Below are 20,232 nucleotides of genomic sequence, written 5' to 3'. Positions count from 1 at the left end.
TCTACCAAAGTAAAGTGGGGACCCAAATAATTCAGCCACCTTAAATATTCTGTTCCCTCTCCATAACATGGGACCAAATTAATTTCCCAGCAAGTCGTTTACTCTGTTTCTCCTCTTATAAAGAACAGCAAGTCCTGTGGATTTGGAAAAGATTTGCTCTTTGCTTGCCAAAGTTTAATGAGGGGAAATAAATATTTCAGTCGTCTTAATTTGTTCTCCCTCCATAACGGGGAAACAGCAAGTCATTTATTTTATTTCATCCTGGGCATGAGGTTTAGCTTGTGAAATTACTCCTAACTCATTTGTCCCAGGCTTCAGTGTGGCGTCTCTGCATGAAGTCGACTGAGGAGCTTAGTTTGTGTAAATATTGTCAATGAATTGTTCTAACACACATTTACTTATTGTAACATTCATTTGCTTATGTTATTTAGCGATAAAACTTTATTAGTTTGATAAGTTTTATATTGACAAGTGTTTTTTCTTCCTTAATTGTTATTTTGTATTATTGCAATTAATTTTTTATTTAGGTTTTTAAAATGCTAAATAATAATTTTTGTATGTCTGTCATCATTTTTTTTATTCTTGAGATGATTTTTGTTGATCTTATTCCAAATCCCATTGCATTAAAATTTGCGCTGTAGGCCATTTACATTTTTCTAATGAAAGTTTCACAGAGTCTGTAAACAAAATTGTCATTCAAAAATGGGGATAATTGAGAATGAAGAGTTTTGTCATCCAGTTTTTGGTAGAAAGAAAACGACAAATCATGCAAATGGAAATCATTGCTCGTTTTAATTTATCATGTGATTAATTGACTTATTGCTTGTTGCCACAGGCCTGAATGTAGCTGTACATAGCAAAATAAAGTTATTTTATTCTTACTTTTGCCTTGTCTGTCTTTAATGTCATTAATACAAGAGAACATTCTCTGCAAACGTTCATGGCGACATTGTCTAACATTCAATCAGCTGCGCAGAAGTTGATGATGGTGTGACTGACTTTTTGTCAAAGTGAATGAAAAGGAAAATATTCTAAACTTTTCAATAAAAAATAACGCTTGTGGTGTCGCCAAAATTAGGTTTTGCGTGCGTTTACAAAGCAGACTATAGTGCACCAAAGAAACTTCCTTTGGGTTAGTTTAACATAAACTCTGGAGTTTTTCGAATGTTTATATAGAGGCAAGCAGACCAGCAACGCCTCCAACGCCAGACGCGAACTATGGTGCAAAGCATTCTGGGTAAATACAATTTAAGCAAAGGCGAGAGTGCAATTCTAGCGGGAGAAATTCCCCGTGCTCTTCTTCCAACAACAAAATAGGAATCCTACAACCACTAAAATCCGACGCCGCTCAATTTCTGTTTACATTTTGTGAAGAAGGAAATTGCTCTAATTTCTTTTTATGAAGTTTTTCTGTCCTTTTCTTCAGAGTGTCTTGGTGCAGCGCCCCTTCAGGAGAGGAGGGGAACAGGTTTTTCTAAATGGTTTGGATCGTTCTATACAGTGCAGTGTGAAAGTGAATCTCACCAGCTGAAAATGTAACAGATGTTTCAACTTTGGTCCCCAATCGGACCGAGTTCACCGGGTGATAACACCTGGACACTCTCTCTCTCTCTCTCTCTCTCTCTCTCTCTCCCTCTCTCTCTCTCTCTCTCTCTCTCTCTCTCTCTTCAGGCATCATTTTGTATTACTGTCTGATCGCTTTAATGCAGAAGTCTGTAACTCCACACATAAAACCCAAACCGATTGAAAAGTTTTTGTAAAGCATATTCAAGGCCATGCCTCTTAGAAAGAGCATTTCCAATTCAACAGGAACACCAGCTGATGATTGGTGGCTGGGAGTTAACCTTGCACCGATTTTGGTTTTAAATAGGAAAGCTGCTCACGTTGCTTGTGTTGTTTAAGACTCCATGTTGTTGTTTCATGTTGGTGATTGAGCTCCTCCTCTGGCATCATGGCATCACTCGACAGTGAAAAGTTCAAAGAATACATGCAGAAAGTTGGTAAGAATATTTTTTAAGTGAATCTGATGGGTTGTGGTTGCATATTTTCAGGCACATTTATACTCACATTTGGTTATTTATAGGTATGAAAGAGCCTTTACTGACATTTACCTGCTCAGCCAAGCCTAATCTGATCATCACCAGGGATAAGGAGACGATTTCAGTAGAGGCTAAAAGCACTTTGAAAACGGACAAGATCAAGTTCAAGCTGAATGAAGAGTTTGATGAGAAGACACCAGACAGTCGTCAGGTACAGGTGAGTAATTCTGTCATTAAATCATGTGCAAGATCCACACTAATAAGCCACCATATTTCCACTTCTGTTTTCATTCCTCATTAGTCCAAGTTCTTCCTGAGAAATGGCAAACTCATCCAGGAATAGCGCTGGGATGGAAAGAGTACAACGCTGGAGAGAGTGACTGAAAATGGAAAGCTTGAAGTTGTAAGTAAAATGATTGATGCAAACTTTATTTAACTTGCAGCTCTAAAATCACTGCTTCTCTTTAAAATGTACTTCAGCTTCAAATTAAGCTGAACCAGTGAGGAAATGTGTGTTAAGATGCAAAAATCTCAGTTATATTTAGTGACCCTTATGTTGTCAAACACGTCCCACCTGTGGCACACTAGTTTTAAAATAACTAATAGTTGGTCTTTTGTCTCAACAGAAATGCATCATGGGTGAAGTTGTTGCAACAAGGATCTATGAAAAGGAAGCATGACCTCCCCATAACACAAACAAATGCAACTTTCTACTCAGTTGTGGTTATTTAATACCGTCTCTGCCTTGTTGTGTGCTTTCATTGACTTCATCTGTAAGGGTCTACAAATATGCTGTAAAATTGTGGGTGGAGCTTATGTTCAGCTCCTCATGTACAAGTTTGTAAGTCTGAGATTTCAAAGCTACTCATCAACACAAAACCGAACTGGAATGATTTTCCCAGCACTTAAAAATTGCAACTTGTCAGATATTTGGAGATGAATTTGACCTGCCATTTACATGAAGACTTTCTTTATTCAGAGCAAATGCTAATAACACAATAGAACATCTCAAGACTCTTCAGACAGCAAGAATTATGAGGGATTGAGAAGCAGTGGAAACAATCGGAGAGGCTAATTATACCATATTTGACAAAAAACATAAATTTCACTGAAGTGGGTTTGAAGCATGTTTACTTTTATAACTGACGATCTCCCATCAGGCTAACCACAGACTCTAAATTATCCTCAGCTGTTGGTACATGTATTAACGCTCGCCCATTTTTGTTTACCTCTGTGGTAGACTGGTCACTTATCTAAGTTTACTTGCATTTATCCCTATTTTGAACTTGAACAGAATTTTATCTTCAACAATCCTGCATTAGTACACAAGTACAGACAAGTATGCATTCCTACACGCTGTTTTATTTCTGGTAACAAATGAGAAATGTTCTTGTTTTAGTATTAAGCTTTAATGTCGTTAAAAAAGCAACACATTGCACAAGAAATCTCTGAAGCCAGAACTGTGTCATCAGTAAAGAGTAGCAGGTCCTCTCTTTGGCTTCTGCTCTGAGTCAGAGGAACTTTCCTAAACCTTTTCCTTGTTGGAAAAATATAATCATCAAATGTTTTTCCAGTGAACATTGCGGTTAGCATGTCTTTTTGGTGAACGATATATCTGACTGCTGTCTCGATAAAACTTTGGGGTATTTTATTGGCTTTTTGTGGTTTTATGATAGACCTCCCGGGAAGGAGACACGACAAGGACTGATCTGATATTTGGAAACAGACTGGAGGCGACGTGTGAGATGTGTCACATTAAACAGATAATTAGATATTCCTTCTACTTTTTTTCCAGTTGAACTTCAGTGACTCACCACAATACTAAGGAAGACTATTGCCCTTAGGCCTCCGTCTTACTCTGGCGGTAAGTCTTTTTGTGAATTGGGTATAGCATTAGTGTTCGTGTTTATTATCCACCTGTTTAGTATCCTACTGTAGGGTTGATTAGGGCTGCAAGTACTGGTAATAAAGTGGAAGTTACACCAAAGCAGTTTGCTTTTATGGTGGTTGATTGTTAATAGTATGGCGAAGGGTATTTTTGAAATAAGTAGTTTGCATTTAGGCTAAATCTCTCTTTTTGCCTGTTTAAACACTTAGACATCACTACAGAATACTCTGGTATTTGTTGCACTGTTTGTGTCTATAATCTAATGAGGCCAAATGTATGGCTTTAACAAGCATTTTTTTAACATGCATGTTAAGAAAAATATATTCTTGCAATCTGTGGGTCAGCAAAAGTACTGCAAAATATTTCTTATTCTTCCACCCCTTTATGTGGCTTTTTGAAGGCCTAAATATATTTAAAAACTCACCAAGCTTTACTCAGAAATTTTTGTGTTTTAATGAAATTTAAAATGGGTGTGGCCAACTGCACTACAGCGCCCCCTAATGTCAGTCTGCAATTTTGGGTCAAGGTTCCATTTCTGACTTTTCATACATGTCAAACTTCAACAAACTCATCCAGTTGGGGTCGAGTAGGGGTCGATAGGGGATACTGATAGGGTCAGTATCCCCTATCGGCATGGGGGATTAAAAGTTATTAAAATCTTGAATTTTTGTACATGCTGAAAGAATGGGGCCAGGCCTCAATTTGTCTCCTTTTTGAAATTTCTAAATGTTGCAACTTTTAAAAAGTTATCTAACTAATATTAGAATCCATGTTCTCATCTGCTGACATTAAAACCCCACTCCTTGAGAACAGAAAGTCACTTTTTGTTTCTTGGAAAGGTTCACCTCTGACCCTCTGGAAAATCAACAGACGGATAATAAGTTGGCCTCACTTGCTTTCGCTGGAAAGTGTGGTCATGGTGAAATCAAGTCAGACATCATGCCATTGCCATATGTTTATTTCTAACTTCCACATATTTCAGCTGATCTACACCAAACTCGCTATGATCAATCTTAATCCAACCCCCAACAAGAATGCAGTCCAATATTTGGTGGATGTGTCCTAATAACTCCACAGTGTCCTCTATAAACATTTTTTTAAATCAGCCCTAAGCCTCACTGTAATTGAGAATCATGAAATTCATTACATGTTTAACTTCTCGGGCCCTATAAAAACTATGTTGGAGCTCTCGCCAACTTCCAGAATGGAAAAGCCACCATTTTGTCTCTTACAAACATTTTATCTGAGTGAACTAATACAGATTTTGAATTACAGACTTCTAAATGACTCGGTGCCATTTTAAGGAATTGGAGATCAAATGTTATCAAAAGTTATTTTTACTACATCAAAGCATGTGGGCGTGGTCAAGCCTCAGAATTTCACCATTTAGTATAAAACATCAAGGTGGAATAACTTCCACACATAAGTTCTCAACTGCATCAAACTTTTTGGTTGTCTTTACAGACCAGCACTGACCATACTCTCATGGTAAGTTGGTGACATCACTTTAGCCTTTTCGACTTTTGTCTGGTGACACAGAACAGGATGGTCCTCTATCCGTCTTTCAATAGTGACTGCTGACTGGACCGTGTGGCGACTTTGCTACGTCACGCTTTGCATGCAGTTGGCTCTGAATACGTTTAGTGCTCCGATTGGCACTAAACTGGACTTGAATGATTTGTCAACCTCTAAAGAGCCGGACAGGATTCCATTGGAATCGGACTCAACTGCGCCCCCTGGATTATCTCTACAGCTGAATCTTCCTGATGCATCATTTGATGTCCACCAAACTACCACACCTATGTATTATCATTGGTGTGGTAGTTTGATGACTTTAGCCCATTCATAGAAGGAACTGAGGTTTATCTGGTGACTCAATCAGCTACTCCCAGTGTATAATAGAAGGTTGAAACCACATCCACTCACCATTGATAGCCACACATGACATGTCCCAAAATCTACCGGAAGTCCTTGCCAAGCCTTCACCATCAAACAGGAAGTGATAATAACTCTTGTCCAGGTTGGGTTTCAATCAAACTTTTAAAACTTGCTGCTGGAGCTTGGTGGTGACGCGACCCATATACGTCCTCGACGCGGCCGTCATGGGTTCGAGTCCCGACCCGATGACATTTACCGCGTGTCGTCCCTCTCGCTCACAACCTGTTTCCTGTCTGGCCACTTTCGAAAGTAGACCACTAGAACCGAAAAAGAAAACTTGGAAAAGCAAAGTTGCCCCTGGAGCCGTACTGAAGTGGACTGAAGACAATATGGAAGATTTGCCAAATGTTCTATGGCAGGCCATTTTAGCATGAAATCAGTTTTGTCTGACTATCCGTAATTACATTCTATACATCTAAAACTTCATTTTGACAATCCGGATTGGTAATTTAAAACAGAGAGTGCTATAATCAGATAAACAGGTACTGTTAACCTGTTTAAATTCTTAAACCACTTAAATTGTGGTCGTGCCTTTGCTTTCTTAAACTTTTCCTGCAGTCTTTCACTCAAGCATGTAAATGTTGTGCAGTTGTCTAGATCTGATGTGTCTAGGGCTCCCATTCAGTCAGTTATTGTACTTTTGTTGTTGTTGGCTCTGACGGCATGTTTCTGTTAGACTTGAAAGCTTGATGGCCCTAGAAAAACAAAGCTTGTTGTATTTTAGATGACTTCTGAAGGTGTACCATCAAGTCATTCGCTGACTTCACTGTAAAGTGAAAGTAAATCAAACTCTGATAAAGTTGCACTAACTTTACCAGCTATTGCTTCAACACTATAAATCAAAACCCAGTGGGGTTGTGGAGAATAAGAAGCTGTTTTATTCTGTATTTATTGGGTTTATGCTGCAGTTTTCCATGTTTCTTTTATTTTTGCTGTAAGTATGGATAATAATTTTATGACAGAATGCCGTTCAAATTTCAATTACAAAAATAAATATGAAAATTGATTTTTAAATGACGAGTTCCTGCATAAAATGACCATTTATTATTATTTTTGGTAACTTTAGGTATGACTGACTGAATGACAGCAACAAGCATGAATATTCATTTGAAAAAAATTGTTTATATACTTTTTTAGGACACAAGTCACATAAAGAATAAATAACAATAACAAAAACTGCATTTAATCATAGTTTAATATTTGTTGAAACACAATGAAAAGTCACTGGAGAAAATAATAAAACTAATCATCTGGACACTTTGAGGACTTTTAAACATCATTAATTGGAATTTATCATGCAAACAATAAATCCAAATTCTTATTGTGTAAGAAATTCATCATGATAAATGATAAACGATGCGATAAAAAATGTCCACCCATATGTCCAATACTTTATCTCGCCATCAAACTGTTCAGTCCGTTGTGGCGACTCTTGTACTAGACGTTTGCAGAGACACAGACAAGAAATTGTAAAAAAAATTAAAAAGTCCAAACCAAGACGGATAAACTTGTTTGCATCTTGGACTCCACTAAGTTTCTTTTCTCTAATGTTAATTTTTAAGCTTTCAGTTGCTTTATTCCAAGCTCCTTTTGTGAAACTTAAGTGAATAAATCACAAACTCTTGCAGTGTTGCAGTCCCAGTGCTTTTCCGTGTGTTTACTTGCAGGTTGGGTGTTTATCTAATCACTAACACAAACGGAAACTGCACAACGACAGACAAACAAACACTGCAGGTGACAGTTAAAACTAATCCAGGCAGTGAAATGCTGTGATTTCTCTGCTCCACCCCTGGGATGGATTGAAGACAGAGGTGTTGCTGGTTTAACTGGTCTGTGAACAAGTTAACATCAGCGCAGACTCTGCGCTCGCACAAAAAAATGTTTGTAACTCGTGACATGAAGCGTTGGAGAAGCTGAGGTCCGAGCTGCAGAATCTGGAAAAAGTGTAAAAATCTGCTGGAGTACCATCAAGAAAAAAAGGAAATTATTAGCTACTGCATTATGTTTCAAAGTTTGGAGAAGATTTTAGAAGTATTTGCTGTGAAACAGGAAATAAAACACATTTTTAACAAGCTGTGCTGCTTAAATTTCAACAAGTTTAGAAAAAAAATAGATATTTTAGTTCAGTTTTACTTACTGAAATTCTAAACTATGTTGATCCAACTTTTCAATCCATTTTTCTTAGTGTTACATCGGATCACTTTGTGTTTTCACCCACAGTTAAAGTGACCGTAGGTTTTACTTTGTAGCTCTTTGTCATCATCATCATCGTCGTCGTCGTTAAGTCCCTCAGGCTGTCTTGGCCTTTGTTCAAGTGAAACTCCTGCTCTGTCTGGGCATGACGTTGACTTTTCTAGGCCGTCTTCTCCCACATTGTGGCGTTTTCACCGCACAACAAAGCTCTAAAATAAACCACCATAAATTTGCTTTTCAATAAATGACATTTCAGAAACATTTTCAGCTGTGACGGCTTGGAGAAAATTTAAGTAAGTGCCTTCAAAACAAGACGGAGAAGAAAAAAAAATCACAGTAAGAGGCAAGTTAACGGTTGGCCTACACACAACAGAAACTGCAGCAGGTACAAACATGCCTGCCTGTATCACTGCACAGAAATCTAATGCAACTGTGTGTTTCAGTGCTGAAATGCATTATGCACTTTTCTAATGCATCATTTTCATCTTGGCCTCCTTAAATCACAGAACTTTGAATGAAGTTTTCACATCTTCTCCAAACCAACTGGAATGATTTTTTTAAGTTCAGCAGGATGCATTGATACTGGTCAAAGAATTATGTTTTAACTCAGATTTAGATGGTTAGTAACTAAGTTAAAGTTTTAGTTTGTATAGTTTTAAAACGATGTCTAAAAACAGTATTCACTCCTTTTGATGATTGCTTTTATAAATCAATCATGATCAGCAAAATGTGGCATTTCTGACTAAAAACATTTAATGTCAAAGTGAAAACTGATTTCTAAAAATAGTGGCAATAAAATAAAAACATGCAACACAGAATAAGTGGCTGCATAAATGTTCACACCCTTCAAGTGATTTAGTTTGGCTGCAATCACAGCCAAAGTGTGTTTTTATATATTCATGATGCAAAGTACTTTAAATTGCCTTGTTGATGAAATATGCAACACAAATAAATCTAATTGATTGATTTATTGATTGATCTCAGTCAGACTGCACATCTGGATGTTGCATTTCTTCCTGCTAAAATGTTTTATCAGATTTCTTGTGTGATTTTAACTGCGTTTCTTTTTTAATGGAAACACCACAATAGCAAAAAAAATAAATATTGGCGTTTCCATCAATAAGTCATGTTTTTTCAACTTTAGCAGAATATTGGCAAAGTTTTGTGCACATTTGTGATGGAAATGTAGCCAATAACAAAAATTTAGGCCGGTCATATATAAATTGTAAGCTATTATTGCAGATTAAATATTGAATTAAGCAAATTTTCTGTTGAACAAAAAAATTTCACGCTGAAAGTAAAACACTATTTAAAGTTTGAGCAAATCATGAAACAATTCTGTAATTTTTCAAAGCTTTCTAAACTTTGCTGACAAAATAATTTTATATTTAAACAAGTCTGGAGATTCAAAGATACCAATTATGTGAGAGATAAAATTCAGAATTAGCAAAATCCAAAAAAGCAATTCTTGCAGATGCATAATCCTCTGCGATATAATGTCTGATGACACTTTCACCATTATTGCAACACCTCAACACCTCTCTGCACTCAGCAAGCATATTTTTACTCAGATATAATTTTACCAACAGTTCATGCATGCTGACAGTTTTGAAAGTGGATAAAACTCCGCAGCTGCCAAAGGTCACATAGTGTTGCTTAGTGAACATGTTGAGCTGAACGAAGATGACGGAGGAGATGTTCTCAAGAAAAATACTTTTGCTTCCTGCTTCCTTGTGAAGAAACCATTCAGGTTTGACAACAGAGATCCACCCAGGATGGATTCCTCCCTGCTGAGTCTCAGAGTCCAGAACGCATTCTCAAACGCTGAAAAGGGGAAAGAAAACACACTTTTTCAGCTTGTCATGTGGATTTCTCTACGTGATAGAAAGGGAACATTAAGTTTGAAATGTATTTTTAAACATATATTGAAGTTTAAAAGTAGCCCATATTTAAGTCCATATACTCTGAACTGGTTTGCATGAATATTTTCATATAACAGCAAAAAAAGTAACAAAGTTTCTCCTTTTTATGCCCACTAATGTGTGGCGATACAGAAAATCTCATCTTTAGGTCGTATGCAATTCTTCATGCAAAATCTTGAAAGTATCAGTAGATATTAAAATGTTTCACCTGTTCAAATACAGGTGAAACTATGCAGGTTAATCCGGAACCGTTGGATGTTTGATCAGTAATATTGGGAATATTTGCTGCAGAAGTGATAAGCTGTGATTTCTGCTTTTGCAGGTGAAACAAAAACTGGACTGGGCAGAACGGGAGGCTCAACCTGGTGACAAGTGGTAGAGCTTGTTTGTCTGTCTCTCACGCTTTCTTCAACAATAAACGCCTTCAGCGAAGGCAACTCAACAGTGGGCAAACATCTTCCACCTCATTTGTTCTCCTTTCATTAGTCTCCATGTGATGTATGTGAACGCACACACTGTTTTCTTTAGATTGCTGAAAGTACCTGTAAGTCACAGGACAGTAATAATGGCTTCGGTTGCACAATTATCACCTCATAAAGAAGGGGAAAAAAAGCAAAAACAGGATTTTGTTCGATGACGTGAGTAAATGTTGAGAATGAGACGGTTGTCTGGAAATATACCAAACATGTAGACGTTTGTTTTGTTTTTTTTCCAAAACCTGCTGAGATGTGGTGGCATTTTGCCTGACGTCTCGTCCGATTATGATCTCACAGCAGCAGAAATTATTTTACTAAACCAGTCACACATAGAGCTGAATTACTGCAGAGCCTGAAAACACTAAAACATTTTTCTATTGGATCATGTCTGGGATCAAAGGTCATGAAACACCTTAAAAATAGACCATGTTCCAATAGATGATAAGACTACTGTGTCGTTCGTTCAGTGTCTGCATATATATTAAGTACAAATGGTCGAATTTCCCATGGATGTGAGTCTATAAATAGCATTTTGAAATGTCCGTGATTGTTGGAATGTTGTTTATTCGGTTCACCAGCATTCCTCAACCAAACAACACATTATGAACTCAGCAGCTAACGAAGGCCTCCGACTTCTGGCTGTTTGTAAAACAGGCAGTGATTTACAAACACATTTATTTAGCAGATAAAACGTGTTGCAGACAAGTTGCACATGTGGTGAAAAGTGGATTAAAATAAATATGACTGAGATTCTTGATTTGTTCATGCTGCTTTGATTGGAGTATCTCCATGGCAACTGACCTTTCAGCTCAATGAAGATGAGAGGCGAAAACTGACTCACATAGAAAACAAACGAAACTGTGACTTTTTTTCACCAAACTCATACATTTCTTAGTTTTATTTATTTTTCTAGAAAATTTCAGAGTTTTTCTAGCAATTTTTCAACTTTTCAAGCTCAGAAATTCTCACTTTTTTTCTAGAATTACAGAAAAAGGCACATGTGATAAAAAGTGGAAATATTTCTAGGAATATTTTTAGGAAAAAAGTGAAAATTTCTGAGATTGAAAAGTTGAAAAATTCAGAAATGTTCTTAGAAAATGACATTTCTGAGCTCCAACTAAGAAACTAGAAAACGTCCAAGTAATTCTAATAAATATTCTGGAATATTTCTAAACATTTTCCAGAAATCTCAACATTTCTGTTTGTCCCAGTACATTTTTTTGACTTTTCAAGCTCAGAAAATGTCACTTCTTCTAGAATATTTTTAGAAATATTCTAGAAGAAATATTTCTAGATACATTTCAAGAAATATTCCAGAATACATTTATTTCAGAAATCTCAAAATTTCAGTGACTTTTCAAACTCAGAAATTTCCAAGTTTGTTCCTCAAAAATGTCTGAGATAAATCACAAAATATTGGTGGAAATGTTTCTTCGCGGCCCTAAGACACTGTTGTAAAAACGAATAGGTCGTTGAAAAATTAAACATTTATTTAGATCTAGACACAATATCTAAGTCAGTGTTTCTCAAACTTTTTTGGGCCAGCGCCCCCCTAGCCCTTATCCAGGTCCCTCACCACCCCCCACCAAAGAATTTACAGACTACTTTGCACTGACTATTATTTAATATTAATATAACTATCACTATTGTAGATGTTTTGATTTTTATGCTTGTTTCTGTATTTATCATCAAAAATAATTTCCCAGAGAACAAAAAAGTCATGGGAATAAAAATTATTTTCACAGGCATCTACGAAAAATGCAATGAACATTCAAGTTAAAATGTGGAAAAATATTCTTATTTTGTGTCATTTTCTAGTTATTAAATCTTGCACAAAATGAGCAGATAAAAGATGTTCAACATGCCAGTTTAAACTTTGATCTATTTGCAAAACGACTGAGCTCTGCAACATTAAAACATGGATAGAACTGTAACTACATTAATCATAGCTCTTCTTCTCTTCAGTGTTTCTGTCAGTTTCTGGTGGTGCAGCTCTGTGCTGCCTTCAGGAAAATGGGACATCAGAGTATCATCCATAAATTTTCACCCACATGGCATTTATTGTGCAAACCAGAGCTTTCAGTGGAAAAACAAAAGTTCCAGGTCCTTTTAATGCCATACAAATATGAGACAGAAACATGGATTATATCTTTATATAGACCTGTCTATTGATTCTGGATTAATAGTTTTACTGGACAGAAATGGCAAAGAACAAATCTGGTTCTTAAATCCTAATGAGTCAAATTGAAAGTGTCATGGAGTCATCAGCCTCATGACATTAACACTGACATGAAAAATAATACTGAAGAAATAAATATATCAAATCTAATTAAAAACATAAATAAGTGATAAGTTATGTACTGTTATGGTCTGTAAGATATATTTATTCTCAGTACTAGATATGGTCTCAACAAACCCATGACATTTCAACAATATTATTTTATCTTTTATCTGGAAATAGTGTCTGTTTATTCTTGTATTCTGTATTAATTATTGCTCGAAAGGTCTTGCCATACCAGTTTATTCCTCTGTATTTACTTTGGTTTCTGAGTTTATTCTTGCATTTTGTTCTTCATTCATTTCCATTTAGTTTCCTTTGATTAGTATTATCCTCTCTTGGTTTATTTCTATTTCCACTTTAGTTTCTTTCCTATTGCTAGATTTATTTTATCGTTTATTGACCATCAGTAATCTTCACTCATCACCTGCTGCGCCGCCTAATCGTCATGTGTTTCACATGGTGTTGATTTTTCACTGTTCAGCGTCGGATTCTCTGTTTTTCTGCCATAATTCACATCTAGTTCGTCGCTCTGTTTTATGTCCCGCTTCTCCTGTTTCAGAGTTTTGCGCAATGTGCGCGTCTTTTTTTAAAGTCCTTAAGGTGCAGGGCGGTCGGGAAGCGCATCGATGGGGAAAAGGCAGACTGACATAAACTTTTTAAAGCAACGGAAACAATTTCTGCATTCTGATTATTGAAATTTAAAAGTGCTGTGTTGTTTTATCACCCCCGTTTCATACCGGACCACTTACAGCACCGGTGTTAATGCTATAAAATGAACAAAATGAACTCTATAAAATGAACGCTCTCTATCGACGTATCACCTATGGAGGGATTTCTTTATTTCTTTATTTAAATGGATTCATTTTTCAGAGGGATACACAGTGAGGGTATCGTGATTTTAGCTATAGTAGCAGGAGAACGGAGCTGCGCCAAGAAGCTAACAGAAGCTAAAACCACTGAATAGAAGAAGAAGAGCTGCCATCGATACAGTTGCAGCCAAGCATGGTTTAATGTTACACAATACAGTTTTAGCAAGTTGCTCAAAGTCTAAGCTGGCATTGTTGTTCATTTAAGGTGTAAAGTTTACCTTCGACCAAACGCCCCCCAAAGGCATCCCTTTTGTAAAAATGTCCGCCAGCGCCCCCTGCCGTCCTCTGAACGCCCCCTGGGGGGCGGTACCGCCCACGTTGAGAACCGCTAAAAGTGTTGGTCAGGAAACTGTAGTTTAGTGCCAATAAAACAAATATAAATATCTTCTTTTGTTTATTTTTCACAGTTTGGGGGTAAAACATCAATAATGTTGTGAAGCCAAACAATCCCAGAATCCCATCACACTGGAGAAAAAGCAGTGACCTGTTCCCCTCTGAGTGTGTGTGTGTGTGTGTGTGTGGGCGTGTGTGTGCGTGTGTGTGTGTGTGTGTGTGTGTGTGTGTGTGTGTGTGTGTGCGCGTGTGTGTGTGTGTGTGTGTGTGTGTGTGTGTGTGTGTGTGTGTGTGTGTGTGTGTGTGTGTGTGTGTGTGTGTGTGTGTGTGTGTGTGTGTGGAGCTCCATGCGGGTCTCCTCTGCCCTCGGTGTTTAGACGTGTTTTTACTGTAATCAGTGGGAAACAGAGAGATGGCATCTAACCTCGACCTCAGCAAAACGCTGCCAAACATTATGACCACGTTGCTGTTTGCAGATTCTGGATCTCTCCTCAGGGAGAAACTGGCAACCCCCCCCCCCAAAAAAAAGGAAGAAATAACTGCAACAAAATGTAATTTCAAGCTCAGATCTTCTCTTAAAACATCCCACGTGCGCATATGTGATGTCAGTTAGCATTCAGAGGGACCAGCAACACGATAATGATCTGTGCAACACTTCACAACACTGTTTTATTGTTCATGTAGGCTTGTTTACCCAACAAAGCAAGCTTCAACATGAGATCCTGGAAGCAGGCTGATGGTCCAGCGTCACTCCGACCTCAAACAGTTACGATTACTGTGAGCTCCAACAAGTGCACACACGCTGGGCAAGCGGGGGAGGATTTGCATCTCATTTCCATCCCGGTTTCATGCCTGGAGTGAGGCGGGACTGAATTAACTGCCTTCTACGATGTTGGAGGTGAAAGGGGAGGAGAGGAAAGAGAGACGAAAAGCCTCCTGTAGATAACTGAATCTGAACTGATTTTCTTCTTGTTTCCAATGAGAACAATTGACTTATAAGATGATGTATTTGCCCCAGGCTAGAGAGCAAATACCTTTTTTTACCACCTCTTTAGTTTTATTTAAGTTCTTGTTTGTGAGTTGTGATTTCTAGAAAAGCAAAAGTTTATAAGTTCTAAGTTTATAAAGTCTGAATGTCTTTACTTTTGAATCAGACAATTTCCAAGTTTTTTTTCTCTTTCAGAAAATTTTGAAGGTTAATCTAAAGATTTATTCGTTTTTTCTGGGGGAAATTTACTCATTTTTTCTGGCCCTAATTTTTCAAGTGTGATATTCCTGTAAGAAATATACAAAAAAAATAAAAAAAACAACTTAGATTTCTTCTTGTTTTGCTTTTTTTAGTCGCACCTAAATGTTTCAGATCCTAAAAACAAATTATAAAACCTGACAAAGTACAAAAAGCAGCATAACCTAAACACCAACCTGTCCCTTCAAATCATGAATAAACTGCATTTCAGCTGCATTTTAAATTCGGTTTCAGTAGCCACACCCTGTCTGATAAACCCTAGAGCTGCAGAATAAAAGAAGATTCTTCAACAGAACCTGCCTGACAACCTGAAGTAGGCAAACCAATGTCAGAAACAGCAACACGTCGTCCCCTGAATTAAAGAAATTCACAAACTGAAGAGATCAGTCACTGATATCTAAACCTAAACCCTGAATGTTTCATTTTAGTAAAATAAGTTCACTCATGTCCTTCTGGTATTCTTTCTATAAAACATTCAAATCATTTATGGAAAATTCACCTATTCACAGATTCAACCATATCTAAAAGATTCCAAAGAAAATCCTGCTTGGGAATCTGAAACGTCTAGACACAAATCAACCAATCAAGGAGCAGAATTCATTTTCCTTGGAGCTGATTGGCTGATGATGAAGCCTGTAGATATTAGCTGCTCTGGAAGCGCCAAAACGGTTTCCACTGTGCATATTAATGCATATTAAGGTTTATTTGGTGTTTGAACCACTAAAGTAGGCTGGTTTAAGGGTTAGTTGTGGTCGCTAACCCTCATAAACACCAGGAAGTACTCTGTATTTTATTGGTTTTGTCACATTTGTTGGCAGCTTTCATATAAACAGGGACAATAACAAGGAAAGTCAATGAACATAAAATTAAACACGATTAAAAACACAATTCAGCAGGTTTACCAAACATGTTTGTTCTCACAACATAGTTAAAGATCATATTTTATTACATTTTATTTCAATTTTATTTACACAGCATCTCATTTTCAGGAACAACCTGTTTTCTGACTGTTTGTTGAATCTTCCTGTTGAAGAATGCCTCAGTCCTCTTCTGTATTGACAAACTGGCATATGAACATTTATCGAGAAAGGAAAACATTATGACTAAATAACCAAAAGCTGATACTTAAGTTAAAGACAGTGACATATAAGACACCTTTTAAAATATTAAATAAAGTACAATGTTTAAAAAAAAAAAAAACATCTTTGAATTTTTATTAATAAATTGAACTAATGAGGGAATTTTTTATTTTTTTTTGCCATAATTTCAAACTTTCAGCAGGTCAAAGAAACACCACATACACAGTGAAGCATGGTGGTGGCACCATCATGCTTTGGTTTGTTTGCATTTAATGTGGAGAGAGTTGGAAACAGTTTCATATACCAGTTAATGTCAGAAAACTTTGCTAGGAAGCAAAAGACAAAGACAAGCTTCATCTTTCAGCGTGAAGTAAAAAAAAGTTCACAATCTGACAGATTTGGATCACTTTTTCAATTAAAAGTGGATAAATATGGGCAATTTGGGACGTGCAACGCTATATTGGAATGTTTTTTGGTTTTTTTTTGTAAAGTGCCAAAAAAAAGTGACTGTCAAACTGTTCTTCAAAAACATCATAATGGTTGTGTCCAAGCTTTTAGCTTATTTTATCCACCTAGATATTAATTGAGTTTACAGACTTTAGGTCACATTAAAGTTTGAAAAAGTTCAGAAACTTCTTATATTGGTTTGTTTTTTTTTTTACCTCTCAACAGACTTTTTAAATCCACTTTATTTGAGGAGCTAACTGATTAGCCTCATGCTTCATCCCGATGTTTGATCCGTGAACGGCTTCTTCTTTTGTTTGGTTTCCCCTCCATGTGCTGCTGAATCAGCATCAGCAACCCTGCCACGTATTCCCAAACTCCCATTTCTTCCCCCCACCACACACACACGCGCACACACACACACACACACACACACACACACACACACACACACACACACACACACACATACACACGCATATCCTCATTATCCCACGTCCTCAGTGCAAACACAAACAAGATCCAATAGAAGCAGGTGTCCCTGTACCGGGATAGATCAACAGAAAGCAGGATCCAGGAGGAGGAGGTTGTGTCTGCAGGTTGGTTTGTTCGGGGGGAGGGTGGGCGGCTCTGTCAGTTTCTGTCTGAGTGAGTGGAGAAACTTTGAATAAAGCTGATAGCATCTCCTAAGCCTCCAACTAAAGCTGCTTGTTTTCATTCAGTGTTTCATTTCATCTCATCGTAGTGTGTTTTACAGGCAGATCACACCATCGTCATGGATTTTGATTCTTTAAAGTCAAAGCAGAAAGATAGAAGCTGACAGATAATCAGCTTAAACTTGCAGACCTCCGTGTTTCCACCAGGAGCTGCAGGATGTTGTAGACTGTTGACCCCCTGATCGGTTTGCATGCTAATTTACAATTTATGAACATTTCAGGACTAATTTGCCTGCAGATGTAGTAACTGAAGAGAGCCTGTAAGCCCCCACACTCAGAAATATTTTCATGGCTGAAAAATACAAGTTTTGGTGACTCTCTACAAATGCAAATTGCAATACCTGCAAAACCACAAAATCTTTTCAAGTGTTTTGGATTTAGCTTCTAGTGCACTTGAAATAATACAAAACTAAATTATAAGTGATTTTTCAGGAGGATATAGGAGCTTGTTATAAGTCAATAATTATTTAATATTGATGGAAAAGTTCTAGTTTCACAAAACGTTTTTTCATGTTATAAGTTAAATACTTTTCCACTAAGTTTGAAAGTTTTTGTCTTATTTCCAGTGTACTAATGTATTTGCATTAGAAATAGTCCAAAAACCCTTGATAAGATTTTGTGGTTTTGAGTGTAGACTGATACTCCAGTGTTTATAGACATTGCCCAATGAAAACATAATGTTTCATAATTGATTTGTATTTTTTCTTTTCTAGAAGGTCCCTCTGAAACGCAGTATTATTTGTACAAATCCCTTAATTCGCTCAGAAAAATGACCCAAAATGTTACAGTAAAGGCCTGATGCTGATCTCTGTGGTTGGTTTTGATATAATATGGCTCCCCAACCAGGACGGCAAGCACTGCGGAGCGGCAACAGCTCTGATAAAACAGGACTTATCTCCCAGTTGCTCTCTGATTTGGATTCCTACTGGTTCTTTCACCAGCAGTCCTCATTTGGTGGCCAAAAATCTTTCATTCAGCATTTTTCTGTACAAAAACTAATTAGAAACTAGTTTCTGTACAGACTCATAGAAGTATTTGACTGTCGAAGCTTGGAAATAAATTTTGTTATGACGTGAAAGTTTCTCATTAAAACGAGAAAAAATTCTTGTCATAAGATACAAAACTTGCTAAAATAAGAAGGTTTCTCGTTATAACGAGATATAAAAATACACTTATTTACAAGATTACATAAAGGTAATGACTTTCCTCATGTTGTTTCCTCTAGACAACGTCTAAAAATACCAAAATTTGTTTCTGCTTCAGTTTTATGATCTTTCTTATTCAAAAGAAAAAATATTTTGGTTTAAATGAGATATGAATCTCGATGTAACGAGTTTTTCTAATATCGTTAAAATGAGAAAGTTTTCTCTTTTTGAAAAGTTTTTCAACAAACTTCAATGATTTATTTCTATCTGAAACTATAACAAATGATTGGTATTTTTATCAGCCAATAAAAAGAGATCAAAAATGTACAATATTGATTCATGTGGGAAGGAAGAAGTTGAATAAAAATAGCCAATGAGATCAAATCACAAGTTGTTTTTAAATCAGAAATTCTGTGTGTTTCTGGATAAAACTATGAAAATAAATGTATTTCATTTCAGAATAAACATTTCATTAAGATATACCTAAACTAAAGCTGAGATTACTAAATTTAGCCAATGAAATGTAGCAAAACTTTGTCATCTTGGATAGATTTGACCAAAACTATGTTGCATTTCAGTTAAAAAACGAATTAAAATGAACTTTTTACCAGTAAAAATATGGCGGCACATCATGGCCGCCCAACAGAACTGAAGCAGATCTCATTTTAATACTGCATTGCTATTTGAATTAATAAAATGTGAAACTGGCAGCACAAAGAGGGGCTCGCCCAGACAACTAATTATGCAAGAACTGCCACTGGCCGGCGTTATGTCGTCATCGCAGCTCACCAAAAACACAAAAGGAAGCAGTGGAGCGTGCTCTTCCAGCTTGCAGCTGTTTTTAAGACTTGCTTGGGGTCAAGGGTTTGGTCAGAGGTTGGTTTTGACATCATTGTCTCCCAATACTTTGGTTTTCCATAGGAAACGTATGAAAATGGAGATTTATTTTAAGAAAACCTTGTGGTTTTAATCCCCTGGTTACTCCTTCTTACAGTCTGGCTCAGGTTTTTATATGCATTCATAATATTGCATAATTAATGCTTCATTTGCAGCAGTGCTATGGTTTAAAATGTTCAGAAGTCATTAAAAAAATCAGATATTCAAAGAAAATTTTAAACTTAAATATTGCATGGGTACTAATAGGAACATTTGTTTAGTTTCCACCCCTTGCAGCCTAAATTATCATTTTTTTTCCTCCAAATTATATTGTTAAATTACATGTTAATAGTATTTTGAACATTTGAACAGGTAAAACCAGACTTTTCCACAATTTCATTTTCAAAATTCCAAATTTTTCCACACTGAGGCTCCATCTACTAACACTAATACTTTGTAAATCATACTTACAAATGTTTTCTTTTGGAAAAGAAAAGTTTTTTTACACGTTTTCTCTCTTTTTTAAGTCTTTGAAGTAGCAACCTCCTTTAGACATTAACTTTATGCATTAAAACAAATTTTCCACATCAGTTTGACAACATTTAGCTTCAAATATTAGTCAGAAGTTAGCGTTGAAGGCAAAGTTTTGCTATTGCAAAGACTAACACAGATCCAAAACTTTTACATTTACTTACTGTGAATGGGAATACTATTTGATTTAATCATAGATCAATTAAATTGTTTAAAATTTAAATGTAAAATGTAAAGGAATTGGTAAGTTTCCTGC

At 36.6% G+C, this 20,232-nt stretch overlaps 1 protein-coding gene across 1 annotated transcript; it reads left to right on the top strand.

Moving 5' to 3' along the window:
- The first annotated feature begins 859 nt into the window (after positions 1-859).
- Positions 860-4,628, top strand: LOC103458865 (fatty acid-binding protein, adipocyte-like). The gene is made up of 4 exons (XM_081603519.1): positions 860-2,000; positions 2,084-2,256; positions 2,341-2,442; positions 2,666-4,628. Exons 1-3 carry the CDS (start codon positions 1,952-1,954, stop codon positions 2,380-2,382), a joined length of 264 nt encoding a protein of 87 aa, XP_081459645.1. The 5' UTR covers positions 860-1,951; the 3' UTR covers positions 2,383-2,442; positions 2,666-4,628.
- The last annotated feature ends 15,604 nt before the right edge of the window (positions 4,629-20,232 follow it).

This window comes from Poecilia reticulata, chromosome 22 (genome assembly GCF_904066995.2).
Source record: "Poecilia reticulata chromosome 22, P_reticulata-male-v2, whole genome shotgun sequence".
Taxonomy (NCBI): Eukaryota; Metazoa; Chordata; class Actinopteri; order Cyprinodontiformes; family Poeciliidae; genus Poecilia; species Poecilia reticulata.
This window is presented reverse-complemented; position numbering and strand designations above follow the sequence as displayed.